Source organism: Aethalodelphis obliquidens, unplaced genomic scaffold (assembly GCF_003676395.1).
Source record: "Aethalodelphis obliquidens isolate GAN/ISIS:26980383/991018 unplaced genomic scaffold, ASM367639v1 scaffold58, whole genome shotgun sequence".
Classification (NCBI taxonomy): Eukaryota; Metazoa; Chordata; class Mammalia; order Artiodactyla; family Delphinidae; genus Aethalodelphis; species Aethalodelphis obliquidens.
Genome location: NW_020838002.1, coordinates 6112859 through 6133712, shown reverse-complemented (window position 1 = coordinate 6133712; position 20854 = coordinate 6112859). Strand labels below are relative to the sequence as shown.

General features: G+C 43.7%; 1 protein-coding gene and 1 long non-coding RNA gene across 4 annotated transcripts in view; both read right to left on the bottom strand.

Annotated features, from left to right (window-relative positions):
* LOC113609685 (uncharacterized) overlaps window positions 1–18345 on the bottom strand; it is a 30296-nt gene extending 11951 nt beyond the window's left edge. The window contains exons 1-2 of the long non-coding RNA XR_003428764.1: window positions 13279–18345; window positions 10816–10928 (exon numbers count right to left, since the gene is read on the bottom strand). This is a non-coding gene — a long non-coding RNA (uncharacterized LOC113609685). The remainder of the gene's footprint in view (window positions 1–10815; window positions 10929–13278) is intronic.
* Window positions 18346–18505: 160 nt separating this feature from the next.
* The window catches only part of SCPEP1 (serine carboxypeptidase 1), a 44424-nt gene continuing 42075 nt past the window's right edge, over window positions 18506–20854 (bottom strand). For 2 of the 3 annotated variants that reach the window (XM_027087133.1, XM_027087135.1), the window contains exon 13: window positions 18506–18879. In XM_027087133.1, coding sequence (XP_026942934.1) covers window positions 18817–18879 — 63 coding nt within the window. In that variant the 3' untranslated portion in view covers window positions 18506–18816. Of the gene's footprint in view, window positions 18880–19878; window positions 20062–20854 lie in introns of all 3 variants that reach the window. The other variant, XR_003428762.1, reaches the window with a different exon arrangement.

Genomic DNA, 20854 nt, shown 5'->3' with positions numbered 1-20854 from the left:
ACTATTGGAAGAGAAGTTAACAAAATAATCCCATTAAAATTGTATCAAAAATAATAAAATACCTTGAAATAAATCTAACTAAGGAGGTAAAAGATCTGTAGGTGGAAACTGTAAGGCACTGATGAAAGAAATTAAAGATGACACAGATGGACAGATATATGGTGCTCATGGATTGGAAGAATTAATATTGTTAAAATGACCATAATACCCAAAGCAATCTACAGATACAATGCAATTCCTATCAAAATACCAATGGCACTTTTCACAGAACTAGAACAAATAATTCTATAATTTGTATGGAAACACAAAAGAACTTGAATAGCCAAAACACTCTTGAGAAAGAAGAACCAAGCTGGAGGTATCATGCTCCCTGACTTCAAACTATACTACAAAGCTACAGTAATCAAAACAGTATTGGGCTTCCCTGGTGGTGCAGTGGTTGAGAGTCTGCCTGCCAATGCAGGGGATACGGGTTCATGCCCCAGTCCGGGAAGATCCCACATGCTGCGGAGCGGCTGGGACTGTGAGCCATGGCTGCTGAGCCTGTGCGTCCGGAGCCTGTGCTCCGCAACAGGAGAGGCCACAACAGTGAGAGGCCCACGTACCACAAAACAAAACAAAACAAAACAGTATGGTACTGGGGCTTCCCTGGTGGCACAGTGTTTGAGAGTCTGCCTGCCAATGCAGGGCACATGGGTTCGAGCCCTGGTCCAGGGGAATCCCACATGCCGTGGAACAAGTGGGCCTGTGTGCCACAACTGCTGAACCTGCACTCTGGAGCCCGCGAGCCACAACTACTGAGCCCACGTGCCACAACTGCTGAGGCCCGTGCGCCTAGAGCCTGTGCTCCGTGACGGGACAGGCCACCGCAATGAGAAGCTCGCACACCATGGCGAGGGTTGGTGTGTGTACACTCGCCGCAACTAGAGAGGGCCCACACACAGCAACGAAGACCCAATGCAGCCAAAAATAAATTTAAAAAAAAAACAGTATGGTACTGGCACAAAAATAGACACACAGATCAATGGAGCAGAATAGAGAGCCCAGAAATGAACCCACACTTGTGTGGGCAATTAATCTATGACAAAGGAGGTAAGAATACATCATGGGGAAAAGACAGCCTAATAAATAGTGTTCAGAAAGCTCGACAGCTACATGCAAAAGACTCAAGCTAGAGTATGTTCTCACACCATGCACAAAAATAAATTCAAAACGGATCAAAGACTTGAAACCGTAAAATTCCTAGAAGAAAACATAACCACTACACTTTTACATCAGTCTTAGTAACATTTTTTTGGATATATCTCCTCAGGCAAGGGAAACAAAAGCAAAAACAGACAAATTGGGCTGCTTCAAATTAAAAAGTTTTTGCACAGTGAAGGAAACTATCAACAAAATGAACAGGCCACCTACTGAATGGGTGAAGACATTTGCAAACAATATCTCCTATAAGGGGTTAATATCCAAAATATACAAAGAATGCATACAACTCAACATCAAAAACACCTCTCAATTAAAAAATGAGCAGAACATTTTTTCCAAAGGAGACATACATATGGCCAACCAGTACATGAAAAGATGCTCAACATCACTAATCATCAAGGAAATGTAAATCAAAACCACAGTGAGTAGATAAATAACAAGGACTCACTGTATAGCACAGGGAACTATATTCAATGTCCTGTAATTACCTGTATTGGAAAAGAATCTGAAAAAGAATATATATATATATATATTTATATATATATATATACACACACATATATATACATATGTATATATATAATATACATATGAATCAGTAAATAAACTATACTATGATTTATCACCTCATAACTGTCAGAATGGCTATCATTAAAAAGACAACAGGGGCTTCCCTGTCAGCGCAGTGGTTGCGAGTCCGCCGGCCGATGCAGGGGACACGCGTTCGTGCCCCGGTCCGGGAGGATCCCGCATGCCGCAGAGCGGCTGGGCCCGTGAGCCATGGCCGCTGAGCCTGCGCGTCCGGAGCCTGTGCTCCGCGGCGGGAGACGCCACAGCAGTGAGAGGCCCGCGCACCGCAAACAAATAAATTAAAAAGACAACAAATACCATGTATTGGTGAGGGTGTGGAGAAATGGGAACCCTTACGCACTGTTGGTGGTAATGTAAATTGGTGCAGTCACTATGGAAAACAGTATGGAGATTCCTCAAAAAATTAAAAATAGAACTACCATATGATCCATCAATTCCACTACTGGGTATTTATCTGAAGAAAACAAAAACACTAACTAGAAAAGATATATGTATCACCTAAGTCCCAAATGAAACTGGAAACATGAAACTGGAAATGCACTTCTCCATTTCTTAAGTAGGTTCCAGGCTTCCTGCGTGATGCTCATAATTTAGTTTGGTTTGTCGAATATTTACCGCGTGCTCTTATATGTCAGGCATTGGGACAGGTACTTGGGATCTGAAGATGAGTAAGACACATTCTTTTATTTGTTTATTTATATTTATTTTTAAACATCTTTATTGGAGTATAATTGCTTTACAATGGTGTGTTAGTTTCTACTGTATAACAAAGTGAATCAGCTATACATATACAATTATTCCCATATCTCCTCCACCTTGCATCTCCCTCCCACCGTCCCTATCCCACCCCTCTAGGTGGTCACAAAGCACCGAGCTGATCTCCCTGTGTTATGCGGCTGCTTCCCACTAGCTATCTATTTTACATTCAGTAGTGTATATATGTCGATGCTACTCTCACTTCGCCCCAGCTTCCCCCTCCCAAACCATGTCCTCAAGTCCATTTTCTGTCTACCTTTTTATTCCTGCCCCGCAACTACACTACTCAGTACCGTTGTTTCTGTTTGTTTTTTAGGTTCCATACATATGTGTTAGCATATGGTATTTGTTTTTCTCTTTCTGACTTACTTCACTCTGTATGACAGACTCTAGGTCCATCCACCTCACTACAAATAACTCAATTTCGTTTCTTTTTATGGCTGAGTAATATTCCATTGTTTATATGTGCCACATCTTCTTTATCCATTCATCTGTTGATGGACACTTAGGTTGCGTCCATGTCCTGGCTATTGTAAATAGTGCTGCAATGAACATTGCGGTACATGTCTCTTTTTGAATTATGGTTTTCTCAGGGTATATACCCAGTACTGGGATTGCTGGGTCATATGGTAGTTCTATTTTTAGTTTTTTAAGGAACCTCCATACTGTTTTCCATAGTGGGTGTATCAATTTACTATGGATTGTAAATTGATACCTTTTTGTAAATTGATACCAATTTACCTTTTCACCACACCCTTTCCAGCATTTATTGTTTCCAGATTTTTTGATAATGGCCATTCTGACTGGTGTGAGGTGATACCTCATTGGAGTTGTTTTTTTTTTTAAAATAAATTTATTTATTTATTTTTGGCTACGTTGGCTCTTCGTTGCTGCACACGGGCTTTCTCTAGTTGGAGTGAGCGGGGGCTATTCTTGATTATGGGGCGTGGGCTTCTCACTGTGGTGCCTTCTCTTGTTGCGGAGCATGGGCTCTAGGCACGTGGGCTGCAGTAGTTGTGGCATTTGGGCTCAGTTGTTGTGGCTTCTGGGCTTAGCTGCTCCACAGCATGTGGGATCTTGCCGGACCAGGGCACGAACCTGTGTCCCCTGCATTGGCAGGCGGATTCTTAACCACTGTGCCACCAGGGAAGCCCCCTCATTGGAGTTTTGATTTGCATTTCTCTAATGATTAGTGATGCTGAGCATCTTTTCATGTGCCTCTTGGCCATCTGTATGTCTTCCTTGGTGAAATGTCTATTTAGGTCTTTCACTCATTTTTTAACTGGATTGTTTGTTTTTTTGATTTTGAGCTCCATGAGTTGTTTGTATATTTTGGAGATTAATCCTTTGTTGTTTCATTTGCAAATATTTTCTCCAATTCTGAGGGTTGTCTTTTTGTCTTGTTTATAGTTTCCTTTGCTGTGCAAAAGCTTTTAAGTTTAATTAAATCCCATTTGTTTATTTTTGTTTTTATTTCTGTTACTCTAGGAGGTGGTTCAAAAAAGATCTTGCTATGCCTTATGTCAAGGAGTATTTTCCCTATGTTTTCCTCTAAGAGTTTTATATGGTCTGGTCTTATTTAAGTCTTTAATCCATTTGGAGTTTATTTTTGTGTATGGTGTTAGATAGTGTTCTAATTTCATTCTTTTATATGTAGCTGTCCAGTTTTCCCAGCACCACTTGTTGAAGAGGCTGTCTTTTCTCCATTGTATGTTCTTGCCTCCTTTGTCATAAATTAGGTGCCTGTATGTGTGTGAGTTTATCTCTGGGCATTCTATCTTGTACCATCGATCTATATTTCTGTTTTTGTGCCATTACCATACTGTCTTAATTACTGTAGCTTTGTGGTATAGCTTGAAGCCTGATTCCTCCAACTCAGTTTTTCTTTCTCCAGATTGCTTTGGCTATTTGGGGTCTATTGTGTTTCCATACAAATTGTAAAGTTTTTTGTTCTAATTCTGTGAAGAATGGCATTGGTAGTTTGATAGGGATTGCACTGAAGGTGCAGATTGCTTTGGTTAGTATAGTCCTTTTCACAATATTGATTCTTCCAATCTATGAACATGGTATATTTTTCCATCTGTTTATGTCATCTTTGATTTCTTTCATCAGTGTTTTATAGTTTTGAGTACAAGTCTTTTGCATCCTTAGGCAGGGTTATTTCTAGGTATTTTATTCTTTATCTTGCAGTGGTAAATGAAAGTGTTTCCTTAATTTCTCTTTCTGATTTTTCACTGTTGGTGCATAGGAATGCCAGAGATTTCTGTGCATTAATTTTCTATCCTGCAACCTTACCGAATTCATTGAATAGTTCTAGTAGTTTTCTGGTGAAATCTTTAGGATTTTCTGTGTACAGTATCATGTCATTGGCAAACAGTGACAGTTTTACTTCTTCTTTTCCAATTTGTATTCCTTTTATTGCTTTTTATTCTCTGACTGCTGTGGCAAGGACTTCCAAAACTATGTTGAATAAGAGTGGCGAGAGTGGACATCCTTGTCTTCTTCCTGATCTTAGTGGAAATGCTTTCAGTTTTTCACCATTGAGTATGATGCCTGCTGTGGGTTTGTCACGTATGGCCTTTATTATGTTGAGGTAAGCTCCCTCTATGCGCATATTCTGGAGAGTTTTCATCATAAACCAGTGTTGAATTTTGCCAAAAGCTTTTTCTGCATCTACTGAGATGATCATATGGTTTTTATTCCTTAATTTGTTAATGTAGTGTATCACACTGATTGATTTGCGTATATTGAAGAATCCTTGCATCCCTGGGATAAATGCCACTTGATCATGGTGTATGATCCTTTTAATGTGTTGTTGGATTCTGTTTGCTAGTATTTTGTTCAGGATTTTTTACATCTATGTTCATCAGTGATATTGGTCTGTAATTTTCTTTTTTGTGTGTGACTATCTTTGTTTGGTTTTGGTGTCAGGGTGATGGTGGCTTCATAGAATGAATCTGGGAGTGTTTCTCCCTCTGCAATTTTTTGGAGTAGTTTGAGAAGGATCAGTGTTAGCTCTTCTCTAAATGTTTGATAGAATTCTCCTGTGAAGCCATCTGGTTCTGGACTTCTGTTTGTTCGAAGATTTTAAATTATGGTTTCAATTTCACTGCTTGTGATAGGTCTGTTTATATTTTCTAATTCTTCCTGGTTCAGTCTTGGAAAATTGTACCTTTCCAAGAATTTGTCCATTTCTTCATGGTTGTCCATTTTATTGGCATATAGTTGTTTGTAGTAGTCTCTTATCATCCATTTTATTTCTGCAGTGTCAGCTGTGATTTCTCCTTTTTCATTTCTAATTTTATTGATTTGTGTCCTCTCCCTTTTTTTCTTGATGAGTCTGGCTAAGGATTTATCAATTTTGTTTATCTTCCCAAAGAACCAGCTTTTAGTTTTATTGATCTTTGCTATTATTTTCTTCATTTCTATTTCATTTATTTCTGCTCTGATCTTTATGGTTTCTTTACTTCTACTGACTTTGGATTTTCTATGTTCTTCACTCTCTGGTTGTTTAAAGTGTAGGGTTAGATTGTTTTATTTGAGATTTTTCTTGTTTCTTGAGGTGAGGCTGTATTGCTATAAGCTTCCCTCTTAGAACTCTTTTTGCTGCACCCCATAGATTTTGGCTTATCATGTTCTCATTGTCATTTGTTTCTATGTATTTTTTAATTTCTTCTTTGATTTCTTCCATGATCTCTTGGTTATTTAGTAGTGCACTGTTTAGCCTCCATGTATTTGTGTTTTTTACAGTTTTTTTTTCCTGTAATTGATTTCCAATCTCATAGCATTGTGGTCAGAAAAGATGTTTGATACTACTACAATTTTCTTAAATTTTCCAAGGCTTGCTTTGTGACCCAAGATATGATCTATCCTGGAGAATGTTCTCTGTGCACTTGAGAAGAAAGTGTACTCAGCCACTTTTGGGTGGAATGTTCTAAATATCAATTAGATCTATCTGGTCTATTATGTCATTTAAAGCTTGTGTTTCCTTATTTATTTTCTGTTTGGATGATCTGTCCATTGGTGTAAGTGGGGTGTTAAAGTTCCCTACTATTATTGTGTTACTGTTGATTTCTCTTTCCACGGTTTTTAGCAATTGCCGTATGTGTTGAGGTGCTCCTATGTTGGGTGCGTAAACCTTTATAATTATTATATCTTCTTCTTGGATTGATCCTTTGATCATTATGTAGTGTCCCTCCTTACCTCTTGTAACAGTCTTTATTTTAAAGTCTATTTTATCTGATACAAGTATTACTACTCCATCTTTCTTTTGATTTCCATTTGCATGGAATATATTTTTCCATCCCTTCACTTTCAGTCTGTACGTGTCCCTAGGACTGAAGTGAGTCTCCTGTAGGTAGCATATATATGGGTCTTGTTTTTGTATCAATTCAGCCAGTCTGTGTCTTTTGGTTGGGGCATTTAATCCATTTACATTCAAGGTTATTATCAATATGTATGTTCCTATTACCATTTTCTTAATTGTTTTGGGTTTGTTTTTGTAGGTCTTTTTCTTCTCTTGTGTTTCCCACTTAGAGAACTTTCTTTAGCATTTGTTGTAAAGCTAGTTTGGTGGTGCTGAATTCTCTTAGCTTTTGCTTGTCTGAAAAGCTTTTGACTTCTCCATCAAATCTGAAGGAGATCCTTGCTGGGTAGAGTAATCTTGGTTGTAGGTGTTTTTCTTTTATCATTTTAAGTATATCCTGCCACTCCTTTCTGGCCTGCAGAGTTTCTGCTGAAAAATCAGCTAATAACCTTATGGGGATTCCTTTGTATGTTATTTTTTGCTTTTCCCTTGCTGCTTTTAATATTTTTTCTTTGAATTTAATTTTTGTTACTTTGATTAATATGTGTCTTGGTGTGTTTCTCCTAGGGTTTATCCTGTATGGGATTCTCTGTGCTTCCTGGACTTGGTTGCCTCTTTCCTTTCCCATGTTAGAGAAGTTTTCCACTACAGTCTCTTCAAATATTTTCTCAGACCCTTTCTTTCTCTTTTCTTCTTCTGGGACCCCTATAATTCAAATGTTGGTGTGTTTAGTGCTGTCCCAGAGGTCTCTGAGGTTGCCTTCAATTTTTTATTTAATAAAATTATTTTATTTATTTATTTTTGGCTGCATTGGGTCTTCATTGCTGTGCGTGGGCTTTCTCTAGTTGCGGTAAGCAGGGGCTATTCTTTGTCGCAGTGCGTGGGCTTCTCATTGTGGTGGCTTCTCTTTTTGCAGAGCATGGGCTCTAGAGCACAGGCTCAGTAGTTGTGGCTCACAGGCTTAGTTGCTCCTCAGCATGTGGGATCGTCCTAGACCAGGGCTCCAACTCATGTCCCCTGCATTGGCTGGTGGATTCTTAACCACTGTGCCACCAGGGAAGCCCCCTGTCTTCAATTCTTTTCCTTCTTTTTTCTTCATTCTGCTCCTTGGCAGTTATTTCCAACATTTTGTCTTCCAGCTCGCTTATTCGTTTTTCTGCCTCAGTTATTCTGTTATTGATTCCTTCTCATGTATTTTTCATTTCAGTTATTGTGTTGTTCATCTCTGTTTGTTTGTTCTTTACTTCTTCTAGACCTTTGTTAAGCATTTCTTGTATTTTCTCAATCCATGTCTCCATTCTATTTCTTAGATTCTGGATCATGTTCACTATCATTAATCTGAATTCTTTTTCAGGTAGGTTGCCTACTTCCTCTTCATTTATTTGGTCTTGTAGGTTTTTACCTTGCTCCTTCATGTGTGACATTTTTTTGTCTTTTTTTTTTTTTTTTTACGGGTGGGATTGTGTTCCTGTCTTACTGGTTGTTTGGCCTGAGGCTTCCAACACTGGGGTTTGTAGGCTATTAGGTAGAGTTGGGTCTTGGTGCTGAGATGAAGAACTCTGTGAGATCTCACTCCTATGGATATTCCCTGGGGTCTGAGGTTCTCTGTTAGTCCAGTGGTTGGGACTCAGAGCTCCCACCGCAGGAGCTTTGGCCCGACCCTGGGCTCATGAACCAAGATCCTTCAAGCTGCCTGGGGCAGCAAGAAAAAAAAAGTAAAAAATAAAAATAGACTAGTAAACTAACAGATATGTTAGGAAGAATATAAAAATAAAAATATAGACGAATCAACAACCGGAAGGTACATCAGTACTACAATAGTAAAAAGGAGGAGGGAAAAGAAAAAAAAAGGGTGGGGAAAGGGCTTGGCTGTGGAGGGCAGGGACTAAACAAGGGAAAGGTTTGGGCGGTGGGTGGGGCCAATGCTCAGGACCCACAGAGTCAGAAAAGGCCCTGGGAGCTGTGGGGTGTGGGGCTTAGGTTCAAGAAACAGAAGGGGCCCAGGCGTACCACCCATCCCTGGTCTCAGAGGGCAGGGGACCTCACCTGGGAGCTCAGCAGGCTTCCTGGGCTCAAATGGGCAGGGAAAACACCCTCCTCTCCTCTCCTGCTCCTCTGGTCTGGAAGGGCCCCTCCCACCTGCCTCTCCTGATCTCCGGTCTCCCTCCTATGACCCCCAAGGACCCGTGTGGCCTGGAGGGGGCTTTGGAGGGCGCTTTTGAGGGCAGGGGATCGGCCTGGGAGCTCAGCAGCCTCCCTCTCCCGAGTGGGCGTGGCAATTGCCCTCTGCTCCTCTCCCACTCCTCTCACCTGCCTCTCCTGTTCTCCCCTCGGCTTCCTTCCTACGCCCCCAAGGACCCACATGACCTGGAGGGGGGTTTGGAGGGTGCTTTTGAGGGCAGGGGATCAGCCTGGGAGCTCAGCAGGTTCCCCAGGCCCAAGTGAGCATGGAAATCACCCTCCGCTCCTCTCCTGCTCCTCCTGGATGGCTCCTCCCACCTGCCTCTCCTGATCTCCCCAGCCTCCCTCCTATGCCCCCAGGACCTACGTGGCCTGGATGGGGCTTTGGAGTGGGGGTACCGGCCTGGGAGCTCAGCAGTCTCCCCAGCCCGAGTGGGCAAGGCAATCGCCCTCCACTCCTCTCTTGCTCTTCCTGGAGAGTCTCTCGCGCCTGCTTCTCCTGATCTCCCCGCTCTCAGTGGCGCCAATCCTGTCTAGCCTCCACTTCTCCTCCCCCACTTAGTCCCCCTACATCCTATCAGTTCACTTTGGCATTCCTCCCATCTCCTTGGGCATCAGAGTCCTCCACCAGCAGCCGGCAGGCGCCCTAGTTGTGGGGAGATGCTAACTCCCCGTCTTCCCACACCACCATCTTGACTCCCTCTATTTTATATATAGTAGTGTGTATATGTTAATCTCAAACTCCTAATTTCTCCCTCCCCCCAACCTTTCCCCTTTGGTAACCATAAGTTTGTTTTCGAAGTCTGTGAGTCTGTTTCTGTTTTGTAAATAAGTTTATTTATGTCATCTTTTTAGATTCCACATATAAGTGATATCATATATTTGTCTTTCTCTGTCTGACTTCACTTAGTATGATAATCTCTAGGTCCACCCATGTTGCTGCAAACGGTGTTATTTCATTCTTTTTTTATGGCCGAGTAACAGTCCATTGTATATACATATCCCATCTTCTTTATCCATTCCTCTGTCGATGGACATTTAGGTTGCTTCCATGTCTCATGTATTGTAAATAGTGCTCCAGTGAACACTGGGGTGCATATATCTTTTCAAATTATGGTTTTCTCCATAATATATGCCCAGGAGTGGGATTGCTGGATCACGTGGTAGTTCTATTTTTAGTTTAGTTTTTTTTTTTAAAACATCTTTATCGGAGTATAATTGCTTTACAATGGTGTGTTAGTTTCCATTGTATAACAAAGTGAATCAGCTATATGTATACATGTATCTCCATATCTCTTCCCTGTTGCGTCTCCCTCCCACCCTCCCTAACCCACCCCTCTAGGTGGTCAAAAAGCACCGAGCTGATCTCCCTGTGCTATGCAGCTGCTTCCCACTAACTATCTATTTTACATTTGGTAGTGTATATATGTCCATGCCACTCTCTCACTTTGTCCCAGCTTACCCTTCCCCCTCTCCATGTCCTCAAGTCTATTCTCTACATCTGCATCTTTATTCTATTTTTAGCTCTTTTAAGGAACCTCCATACTGTTCTCCATAGTGGTTGTACCAATTTACATTCCCACCAACAATATAGGAAGGTTCCCTTTTCTCCATACCCTCTCCAGCATTTATTGTTGCAGAGTCTTTAATGATGGCCATTCTGACCTCTGTGAGGTGATACCTCATTCAGAAGGGCTTTCGTATTGGCACTCTCTGCCTACAACCTGCTCGATTACCTATCCTACAGCATAGATAGACCTCCATAAAGTGTAACTAACCTTGCAACAGATGGCCCTAAGTCAGGGGCACAGCTCCTAGTGAGAAATACAATTCTTGTTCTTGCTATCATTGAAGACGTTGCTCCCCAGACTTCTGCAACAGTGAACTACATCTGCCAACAAAGTTGGAAAGAGAACGGCACAAATGAAAAGGTCAAGTTTTTGAAACGAGAAAATGTGGCAAATTTTCATGCACAGATACGGCAAAAAGTGGGTATCACTGAATGGTGATATCCTAGTCAGAGCCAATGAGGAAGACAAGCACCTGGAACAAAGCAAACTCAAGTGCAGCTCAGGGACTGCACAATTTGGAAGAGGTCCATTGTGTTCATTCCTCATTCCTGCTCTGGAGTGCTACTCAGCCAAACAACTAGCGAACCCTGAAGGCCTTCCCTGTACCAGGGCCCCAGGAAGTAATCACTAGAAGACTGAGGATCACAGAGGACGGGTAGAGGGCTATGAGACTGAGTAAGGGGGCTGCTAACTTCCCAGGGGAATCAGGGAAGGCTTATGAGAGAAGGTCAGGTTTATGCTGAAACCTGAAAGATGAGTAAGAAAGTAGCTACGTGGGGAGGGGCAGGAGGTCTTTCAATAAGAAGGACACATGAAAAGTCCAGTGTTGGGTGCTGAAGAGTGGAGAGGGGAAAGGCTTCTTCCCTGTTTCTGGCTTTAAGTCTTTCTGAAGACTCAGAGCTCTTGCCTCACTTTAATCCTCCGCAAGGAGGAAGGCTGAGTTATCTGATGGGTATCTGTTTTGTGGCAGTCTCAGCCTATGGACAGTGATGCTACCTATCTGCTCGGAATGCCTGCGGGCACTCACCTGGGCCCCTGCTACCTGTGGTGAGCCTCCTCTTCCCCTACTGGAGCCAGTGTTGTGGCTGGATTAGCTCTTGTGGTTCTGATCATGATTGCAAGATGCGCCTCACAGCAACCCTCAGGGAACTTTGAAAAAGCAAGGTTGATTACTCACAAGCCCTGGAGGGTACAGGCATGCCTGGGGCCTACATACTGAGGTCATGGCCAAAGAGAAAGAGAGTGCATACCTGGGTTCTGCCTTTACCGGGGTGCCTAGAGTTTCATGAGTTCACTCTTTATTGGTTAATTTAGAACACAGGATTGGGAATGAAGGAGCAGGAAGGGAAAAAGCAGGATCACTCAAGCGGTCAGTCATCTAGGTCACCCAGGGCTTTCTAAAGGGGGAACTTCATAGGTGCAGTGGCCTGGCTCCTTATGTACTTGTGTAGCTGACAATGTGCTTATTCAATCGAAAGTTTAATGTCAGGCACCTACATCACAATCAAATAAGCTAATTGCCAGGCACTTCCACTACAGTATCATCCAAAGTTTAGTGCAGGAAATAGAAAGCACTGTAGATATTTTGGGTAGGAAAGGATTTATCAGTATCAGTGCTCACTACTTCATTGGAAAGACTGGAAGGAGGGAAGAAATGGCTCGAGGATAGGGTCTCCAGGGGTGAGTCCAAGAACATGGAAGAACTCGTCCACTACTGTCGCTCCTACCACTGGAACACTGATTTAACACAGACCACCATAGTTGTAAGTCAGGGACCAGGAGCCCTCAGGCAAGAAGATGCCACCCCAAAAGATCCTTCATACACAGGAAGGATGGGTCCTGGAACGTTGCTGCTGAAAAAATCTCACGATTCTACAACCTGGCTTGCGAGAAAAACAAAACCACACCAAAAGGGCCGCCATCTAATATCCACCTCATGTACAACACGAACCCTAGCTACAAAGGCATCTGTGAGTACAGTTTGGGCTTTCTGACCTCTGCACTCCGGAAGGTGCCTGTGAGGGTGGACTGGCAAGTAATTCATAGTGTTCATCACACTGGGGCACAGGTGGTGGTCTACATTTCTTGACTGGGTAGAGCCAATCTAGCATGAATGCTGGCTTGGGGGGATTTGGCTTTCTTTTCCCCTCTCTACCAGGATGAGCAGGAGGCAGTGTCTGCCCTACACACTGTCCCTTTCCCTTGGATGGGCTGGTCCAAGGTCAAGACTGGATATTTACAATTAGCAAGTGCATTCTGATTCAAACACTAAGCTACATCTTCCAGTTTATTTTGGTTTTCTTATCTGCTGACTTTGTGTTGTTTTCAGTTGTTTCAGAACTTGGGTAAGGAAGAGGATACAACTTATAGGGCCCTCTCCAGGAACCCAACTTCTAATAGCACTGCAGTGAAAAGAGAAAGGGGTAGAGAGACACCAATGAGGCTGAAGAGGGCCCTGTTTCTATTAGGTCTTTGGGTCTGGTGAAGGATTTTGGACTTGAACCTAAGGCCATGGGGAAGCCCATTCTTCCACCTCAGGAGTGTGAGGTGTGAGGAGAGCCTGAAAGTCTACACATCACCATACTTTCTCCTCTGACCCCTCTCATGACAAGAAGAGTTCTGAGGTGAAGAAAGACAGAGGGAGGTATGAGAAAATGAGTGCTGGCCCACCTGGTAGACAGTCTCTCAATGGCTCTCAGCGATGTCTGCTTCCTGTATTCATGCCCTTGTGTAATTCCCTCCACTTGAACGGGGCAGGACATACTGACTTGCTTCTTAAGAATAGAATAGGCAAAGGTGATAAGATAGCACACTGGGATTCGGCTATAAAGGACGGTGACCTGTACCTTGCTCACTTTCTCTCCGATTCTTCTCTCTCACTTTGCCACGTCATGCGCTGCCCTGCGGAGAGATTCACATGGCAAATAACTGAGAGAGGCCCTCAGTCCAACTGCCTGTGATGAGCTGAGTCTTGCCAACAATCTCATGAGCGAGCTTGTAAGCAGATCCTTCCCCAGTTGAGCCTTGAGATGACTGCAGCTCTGGCCAATAGCTTGATGGCAGCCCCAGGAGAGACCCCAACTTGACCTACAGAAACGATCAGATACTAATGTTCTAAGTCACCACATTTCTGGGTGATTTATTATGCAGCAATAGGGAACTAATACTAATCCATCAAATAAGGAGTCCCTAGGTCTCTCTGGACTTCGCTTCTTACCAAAGTGGTTGGTCCAAAAAAACCAAAGAAACAAAAACAAAGAAAAAAACCAAAGTGTTTGGTCCATCCTGCAGCAGGGGACCACAAGAAAACCTAGGTGCCTCTGCCATGAGTGAATAAGGGCCCCAAGTAAGGTTCCCGATACAGACAGCCCACGACTTACAATGGTTTGACTTAAAATTTTTCGACGTTAGATGGTGCAAAAGCAATACGCATTCAGTAGAAACCGTACATCAGATTCTGAATCGTGATCTTTCCCCGGGCCGCGATACCTGGTACAACACTCTCTTGTGATGCTGGGCAGCAGCAGCCACAGCTCCCTGTCGGTCACACGATCATGAGACACTGACAACCGTTCTTTCCCTTTCAGTACAGTATTCAACAAATTACATGAGATATTCAACAGTTCATTATAAAACAGGCTTTGTGTTGGATGGCTGTCCCCAACCGCAGGCTAATGGAAGTGTTCTGAGCACGTTTAAGGTAGGTTAGGCTAAGCTAGGTAAGCTAGGTAGGTTAGGTATACTAAATGCAGTTTTGACTTATTTTCAACTTACGATGGATTTATCAGGATGTAACCCCATCAAAGTCGAGGAAGATCTGTTCTTATTGCTCAAGATCCCAGCATCCACCTCCCTTAGGCACCTGAACAACTAAACAGACCATATGGACACACAACATCCAATCTTCCGGAATAAGAACTAAGGGGACAAGCTAAAAATTAACCAAAAGAACAGGATGGGGAACGAGATTATTCTATAACTACCCTCATTCAAAGATAAGTATACATAAACAAGCAAACACAATAAACACGAAAAAACACACACACAACCAACCTCAACTAAAATGGAGGAAATCAACACAAAATACAAAAGACAGATGAAACAGATGAGAAACATTCCTTGGAAGGTTTGTACTAGGAAACTCTAAACACTTTGCTTCCTCTCAAGGAAATTAAAGCAAACACTGAGCTCATGAAATAAGAAATTAAGAAACAGATGAGAAGACAACAGTTCACAAGGTGAAACAGCAGCTGGCCTAACTAGGAAAAATCAATTTCCACCCTCCAAAGGTCATAGAATCTCCAGTCTTCTAGGCCACTCTAATCAGAAACATAGCGGAAATTTAACTCTGGAAAACAGAGTTTGGCCAAGGCAAGTTGAAACATTACAAAGACTACAGTCTACCCCTTCTCAACTGGCCACCCACACGTTGCCCGAAACACCATTTAATCTCCAAATAAAGACAAAAACAAAGCTATGCTTCTGCTTAACATGACACACTATCCCTCTTACAACCAAAACCATTCTAAACTCATCCCCAGGAGAGCATCAAGGTCCCTTTTTCGTCTTTGGATAACATTCATTCTTTTCCTAGCTGATTCACACTCCTGTTTTGACATCTTGTAACTTAAAACAATTACATATAAAGTGATTATGAGCACATCTCAGGTTATATGATAAGAGTTTGAGAGAGGAGATAAAAAATTTTTAGTTAATATTTATTAAAATATAGTCACATCAAAATAAAGAAGAAATACTTTAAACTATTAGAGTCCTCATTCTACAGCTGGTCACAAGGCCACAGCTAGTATTTGTAACTATCATCATCTACTGCTCATTCCATATTTCTTTTGCCCAGCAAACACCTCCGTCGTCATAGCTCCTTGCCTGGTGGAATGACTCAAGCCCTTTGTGAAGGATATGGGACGTTAGCAGTCTATATTGGGTGGTTGTAGTTTTCCACTGATTTTTGTTTGTTTGTTTTATTGACGTATAGTTGATTTGCAACGTTGTGTTAATTTCTGCTGTACAGAAAAGTGATTCAGTTATATATATTCTTTTAATATTCTTTAATATCTTTCATCATAGGATACTGAATATAGTTCTCTGTGCTATACAGTAGTAGGACCTTGTTGTTTATGTGTTTTCCATTGATCTTAATCAGAGGATATGGGAGTACTAAGAGGCACCCCAAAGGGTCTCCTGCAGTACCCCTTCTTACCCGCACCGCTCAGCAGCAACCCAGTTTCCCCTTGATAGTCAGGTCAATCACCCCAGCCAGTACTCTGCCTATTGATTCAGTGTCCAAAGAGGCCAGATGGCAGCTTCAAGTTCCAATTTAATGCAATCTTTGCTGTGTCTCCTTGTGAAAGCATTTCTCCAAGATCTCTACACCAGCAGATGCTAAAACTGCAGAGATGGGAAGCAAAACTCTGACTATTGGATCATTAGGGTTAATACTGAGAGGATTGACTTTCATATTTATCCCTTGATTCCTGAACTTCTGAATCCAGGGTATGGGAGAAACATGATGCTGATTTAGAGAATTTACCACAAACCGGAGGACACTGCCCCAGCCCTTGCAAGATGTCACCACCTATTCGGCAATATAACTGAATCTTCAAAAAGTCATTCAATTGTCTGTCAAAGCAGTTGCTTTGAGATGATGAAGACTAGGGTTGGACCACTGAATCCCAAAAGCACGAACCCACTGCTGTATTTCATTTGCTGTGAATAACATGATGGCGGATGAGACATCCTGTAAGGCCACAGGTGGTAGTTTTGGCAGAAGCATTGTGGGCAGGGAAGGCAAATCTATGTCCGGAGCAAGTGTCAATTCCAGTAAGAGCAACTTGCTGCCTCTTCCAAAATGAAAGTGGTCCAATGTAATCAACCTAACACCAGGTAGCTGGCTGATTCCTTGCGGCAATGGTGCCACATTAGGGGCTCAGCGCTGTCTCCTGCTGGCAGGTTGGGCACTGAGCAGTAGCTGTAGCCAGTTCAGTCTTGGCGAACACACGTTCATGTTGCTGAGGCCATGCATAGCCTCCATCACTATCACCAGGGCCACTATGTTCACAAGTCCACAGGAGTTGCTGGGGAAGGGGGCTGTCTGATGTCTACCAAATGGGTCATCCCATCCACCCGATTATTAAACCCTTCCCCTGCCCTTCAGTGAGCATTCACATGGAACCCAAACATCTTCACCCTCTGCCAATCAGAGAGCTCTATCCTCAGACCTCTCGATTTTCCAGTTGTGCTCCTTCCAGTTCAACGACCCAACCAAACCATGACTCAGGGCAGACCCTTTCTTCTGGCCATCTCTTTGCAGGCAAAATAAACAGGTGCACTGCTCCCAGTTCTGTCCAGCAGGAGGATTTCCATTCACCACCACCTTCCAGGGCTGTCCCAGAGAGGAACTCCAGTGCCAAAGCGGTCCACTTTCAGGCGATGCATGCATATCGCACAGAACCACCTACAAACCAAGCCTGAGACTTTTCTTCCTCAGTCAACACATCATAGGGAATCCCATGAAGGCATGGGTGTGGGTTGAGAGAGAATACAATGTAGCAGGAACAGGGGCCTTAGGCAAGTCTGGGAATTTGCTATAGGATCTTAGGGCAAGAGACTAACCTCCTCAGACAGGGATGGAAGGGCTGCTCCCAATGGCAAAAAAGCTTTGAGGTCCCAGGTTCACTGGAATCTGCCCATATGACATACCCTAATGTTCAAACTTTCACTCCTTCCCCCCAAATACCCTAACCTCTAACAAAAAGACTCTGTGAGGATGGGAATTCAACTTATGTTGTAATTCAACGCCCAAAGGACTCATAAGACCCAGTAACTAGTTATACTCATAGTTCAATTTTTTTCCAGCAAATGATACCCGGCAGAAGCAGCAGAACGATACGCATTGGTGGAGTCCAGAGGGGCCCAGCACAAGTCTCTGCATTCTTCCCCATCCACACAGGAGTACAGGAGCCCTCTCTTCCCAACAGCAAACCGAACTGTGGGGAAAGCGTGGAGCACCACCCAAGGAAGCCTATTTTAGTCTCAGGTCAGAAGGGGCTCGTCACGTAGGCGTAACCTGTTAGTAACTCTTTCCTCACATACTGCAGGTCGAGACTTTGGGTTTGGTTTTCAAAATCTCAGCCCCACAACTACAGGAAGTGGTATTCTTTCAGGGCTACCATAGAAGCTATCAGGTCCCTTTGCAGATCTTGAGCCATGAATTAAAACTCTAAAGTCCCAAACTCATCATTTTAATTTTAAAGAAATGTTACAATTTTTTAACTGAACAAGTATGCTTTTAGGAAATTATTCTAAGAAAATGATAAGGATGTGTGTAAAAATGTAACTAACAGGATAAACCACCAGAGCACCGTTTATAAAAGAGACAAACTAGACACTGCTCATGGGCAACACTGGGCATTTGGTAGGTAAATTATGGTACATCCATAAAATGGAATGCTCAGCAGACATCATACTGATGTGTGAACAAAGCAGACTGTGAAATAACATAGCAATGATTGCGTTTTTGTGTAAAATATATATGTATACATAGCAAAAAAAGATGTGCAAGAATAAACACTTAAGTGGTAACAGTGCTTATCCGTGGGAAGGGAGCGTGAGTGTTCATTTTGTTCTTTGCCTGTATTTCCTGATTTTTCTATAAATCGCATAATTTGCTTTTGTAATAAGAAAATGTTAATCTACTTCAACCCTTTATTTTGATGAAAACAAATCCAGTTTTTAATTTTAATTTATTTATTTATTTATTTGCGGTATGCGGGCCTCTCACTGTTGTGGCCTCTCCCGTTGCGGAGCACAGGCTCCGGACACGCAGGCTCAGCGGCCATGGCTCATGGGCCCAGCCGCTCTGCGGCATGTGGGATCTTCCTGGACCGGGGCACGAACCCGTATCCCCTGCATCGGCAGGCGGACTCTCAGCCACTGCGCCACCAGGGAAGCCCCCAATCCAGTTTTTTAAAACTTAGTTTTCAGAAGCAGAAATGATTTCCAAGTTGTCACAGAGGCAATGATTTTGTTCTCTGTAGAAGCTGATGGGACCCTTCACAATCACAGCCCAAGTGAGGTTCTCCCCCCGAGTCAGATTCAAAGGGAGAAGAGTGGTTCCTACACCTTCAGGGCGCTTGCTTCGGCTTCCGTGCCCCAAGGCCAAGCAGCTCACCTCCAGCCCAGGCCATCCTATTCTTGCTGAGTCACCAGCCTCATCATCTGCAGAGCCATGTCCCCTTGGTCGGAAGGAACCTGGAAGCAAGCAGTATCTGCGTTAGCACTCCTGGTTCTATGCCTGGAGCTGGGGTCAGGGCCGGCATCCCGAGACCCTGCTCCCAGGAAGGGGGCCAGCTCTGTGACAGCAACCTGGGAGGACAGCTGCACATAGGTGCCATTCCTTAAAAGAGCGTCCCTTCTAGGGCTTCCCTGGTGGCGCAGTGGTTGACAATCTGCCTGCCAATGCAGGGGACACGGGTTCGAGCCCTGGTCTGGGAAGTTGCTCCCACATGCTGTGGAGCAACTGGGCCCGTGAGCCACAATTACTGAGCCTGCGCGTCTGGAGCCTGTGCTCCGCAACAAGAGAGGCCGCGATAGTGAGAGGCCCGCGCACCGCGCTGAAGAGTGGTCCCCGCTTGCCACAACTAGAGAAAGCCCTTGCACTGAAACGAAGACCCAACACAGTCATAAATAAAAATAAATAAATAAATCTAAATCATATGGGCTTCTAAGAAGGCCTCTGCTTAAAAAAAAAAAAAAAAGAGCGTCCCTTCTGTGAAATGACCCTACGTCTGGGCCCCCACCTGCTGGGCTGCAGGGGTCTAGAGAAGCCAGCATTTAGGAAGGAATCTCCTATTCCATTGGGGCTGATCTGCTGATTTCTTTCTTTTTTTTTTTTTGGCCACACTTCATGCAGGATCTTAGTTCCCCAACCAGGGATGGAACCCTCACCCCCTGCAGTGGAAGCGTGGAGTCTTAACCCCTGGACCACCAGGGAAGTCCCTGTTGATTTCTTTATAAGGGCTGTGCTTATGTTACTAGGATCCAGCCTGTTCAAGGAAGAGGGAATATTGTAAACACTTTAAAGGATTCTATGTGTAGGAAGGGTCCCAGAGTGGAAGGGGAACTAACAGCAAATCTGTAAACCAACAAGACCCTTTGTTTGGGGCACCCCTGCTTTTACAGTTATTCAACTTTCTGTTTTCCTGTAAGATTTTTCAAATAATCCTTGTAAAAAATCTGCTTCCCACACACCATCAAGAGGGGGAGGGGCAGAGGCCTCAGTTTGTCCTTCACAAGGATGGCGGTAGAGTAGATGGCTCCAAGTTCTGAAATTCTGCGGCTCCACGATTCTCACACTCCTGCCGACTCTCCTGCCAGGCTTGGCCCCCAGGAGGCACAGGCACGGTGGGGTATGCCAACATGACACTTAATCAGCTAAAGAGGAAGCGGTTGGGGGATGATTTAATAACAGTCTCCAACAGCTATTTTAAGGCTGCCCCAACTGATGCCCTGTTCTATGGGTGACAAACCAAGAGGAAACGGGCCTGAACTCCTCACACCAGTGACAGCCCACAGCTGGTTCCTCCTGCCTCCCCCTCCTCTCTGACTCCGCAGAGACCCTTTCTTGGAATAGTGTTCTGCTCTAAGACCTCCTACTGCCTTTTCCCAGTCAACACCGAAGGTACTCAGAGCCATGACAAAATGCCTTCTTAACCCTGTGTCTTGCTGCCTTGTCCACTGTCTCTTCGGATCAAGTTTATTAAAAGGGTGGGCTACTACTTCCCTCGGGTTTCTTAAAGGAAGTTGTCTTCCGTCTTCACTGCTCATTCTTTCGCTCTGTCCTTTCCGTGCTGGCTTCTGAGCCTGCCGATTCACTAAACATGCTTTTCCCACAATTACCACCACCATCGGTGCACCCGAATCACTGCTTACGCTTCAGTCCTTTATCTGAGCTCTTGGCAGCATTCGACACCACTGGCCCCTCTCTGCTTTGGGGATGCCCCTGGTCTCCCTCCTACTTTTCTAGCTGTTCTTTACTCAAGTCTCATTTGCGGGTCCTTCTTTTTCCTCCTGCCTCTTAAATACTGGTGTATCCAGGGCCCTGCCCCTGGCCTTTTCCATATTTGACTGCCGAATCTCTATCTCTAAGGACAAACATTTAACTCTACACCCACAAATACACAGTTTATATAGTCAATTGCCTATGGATAGCCCACTCGGCTGGTCT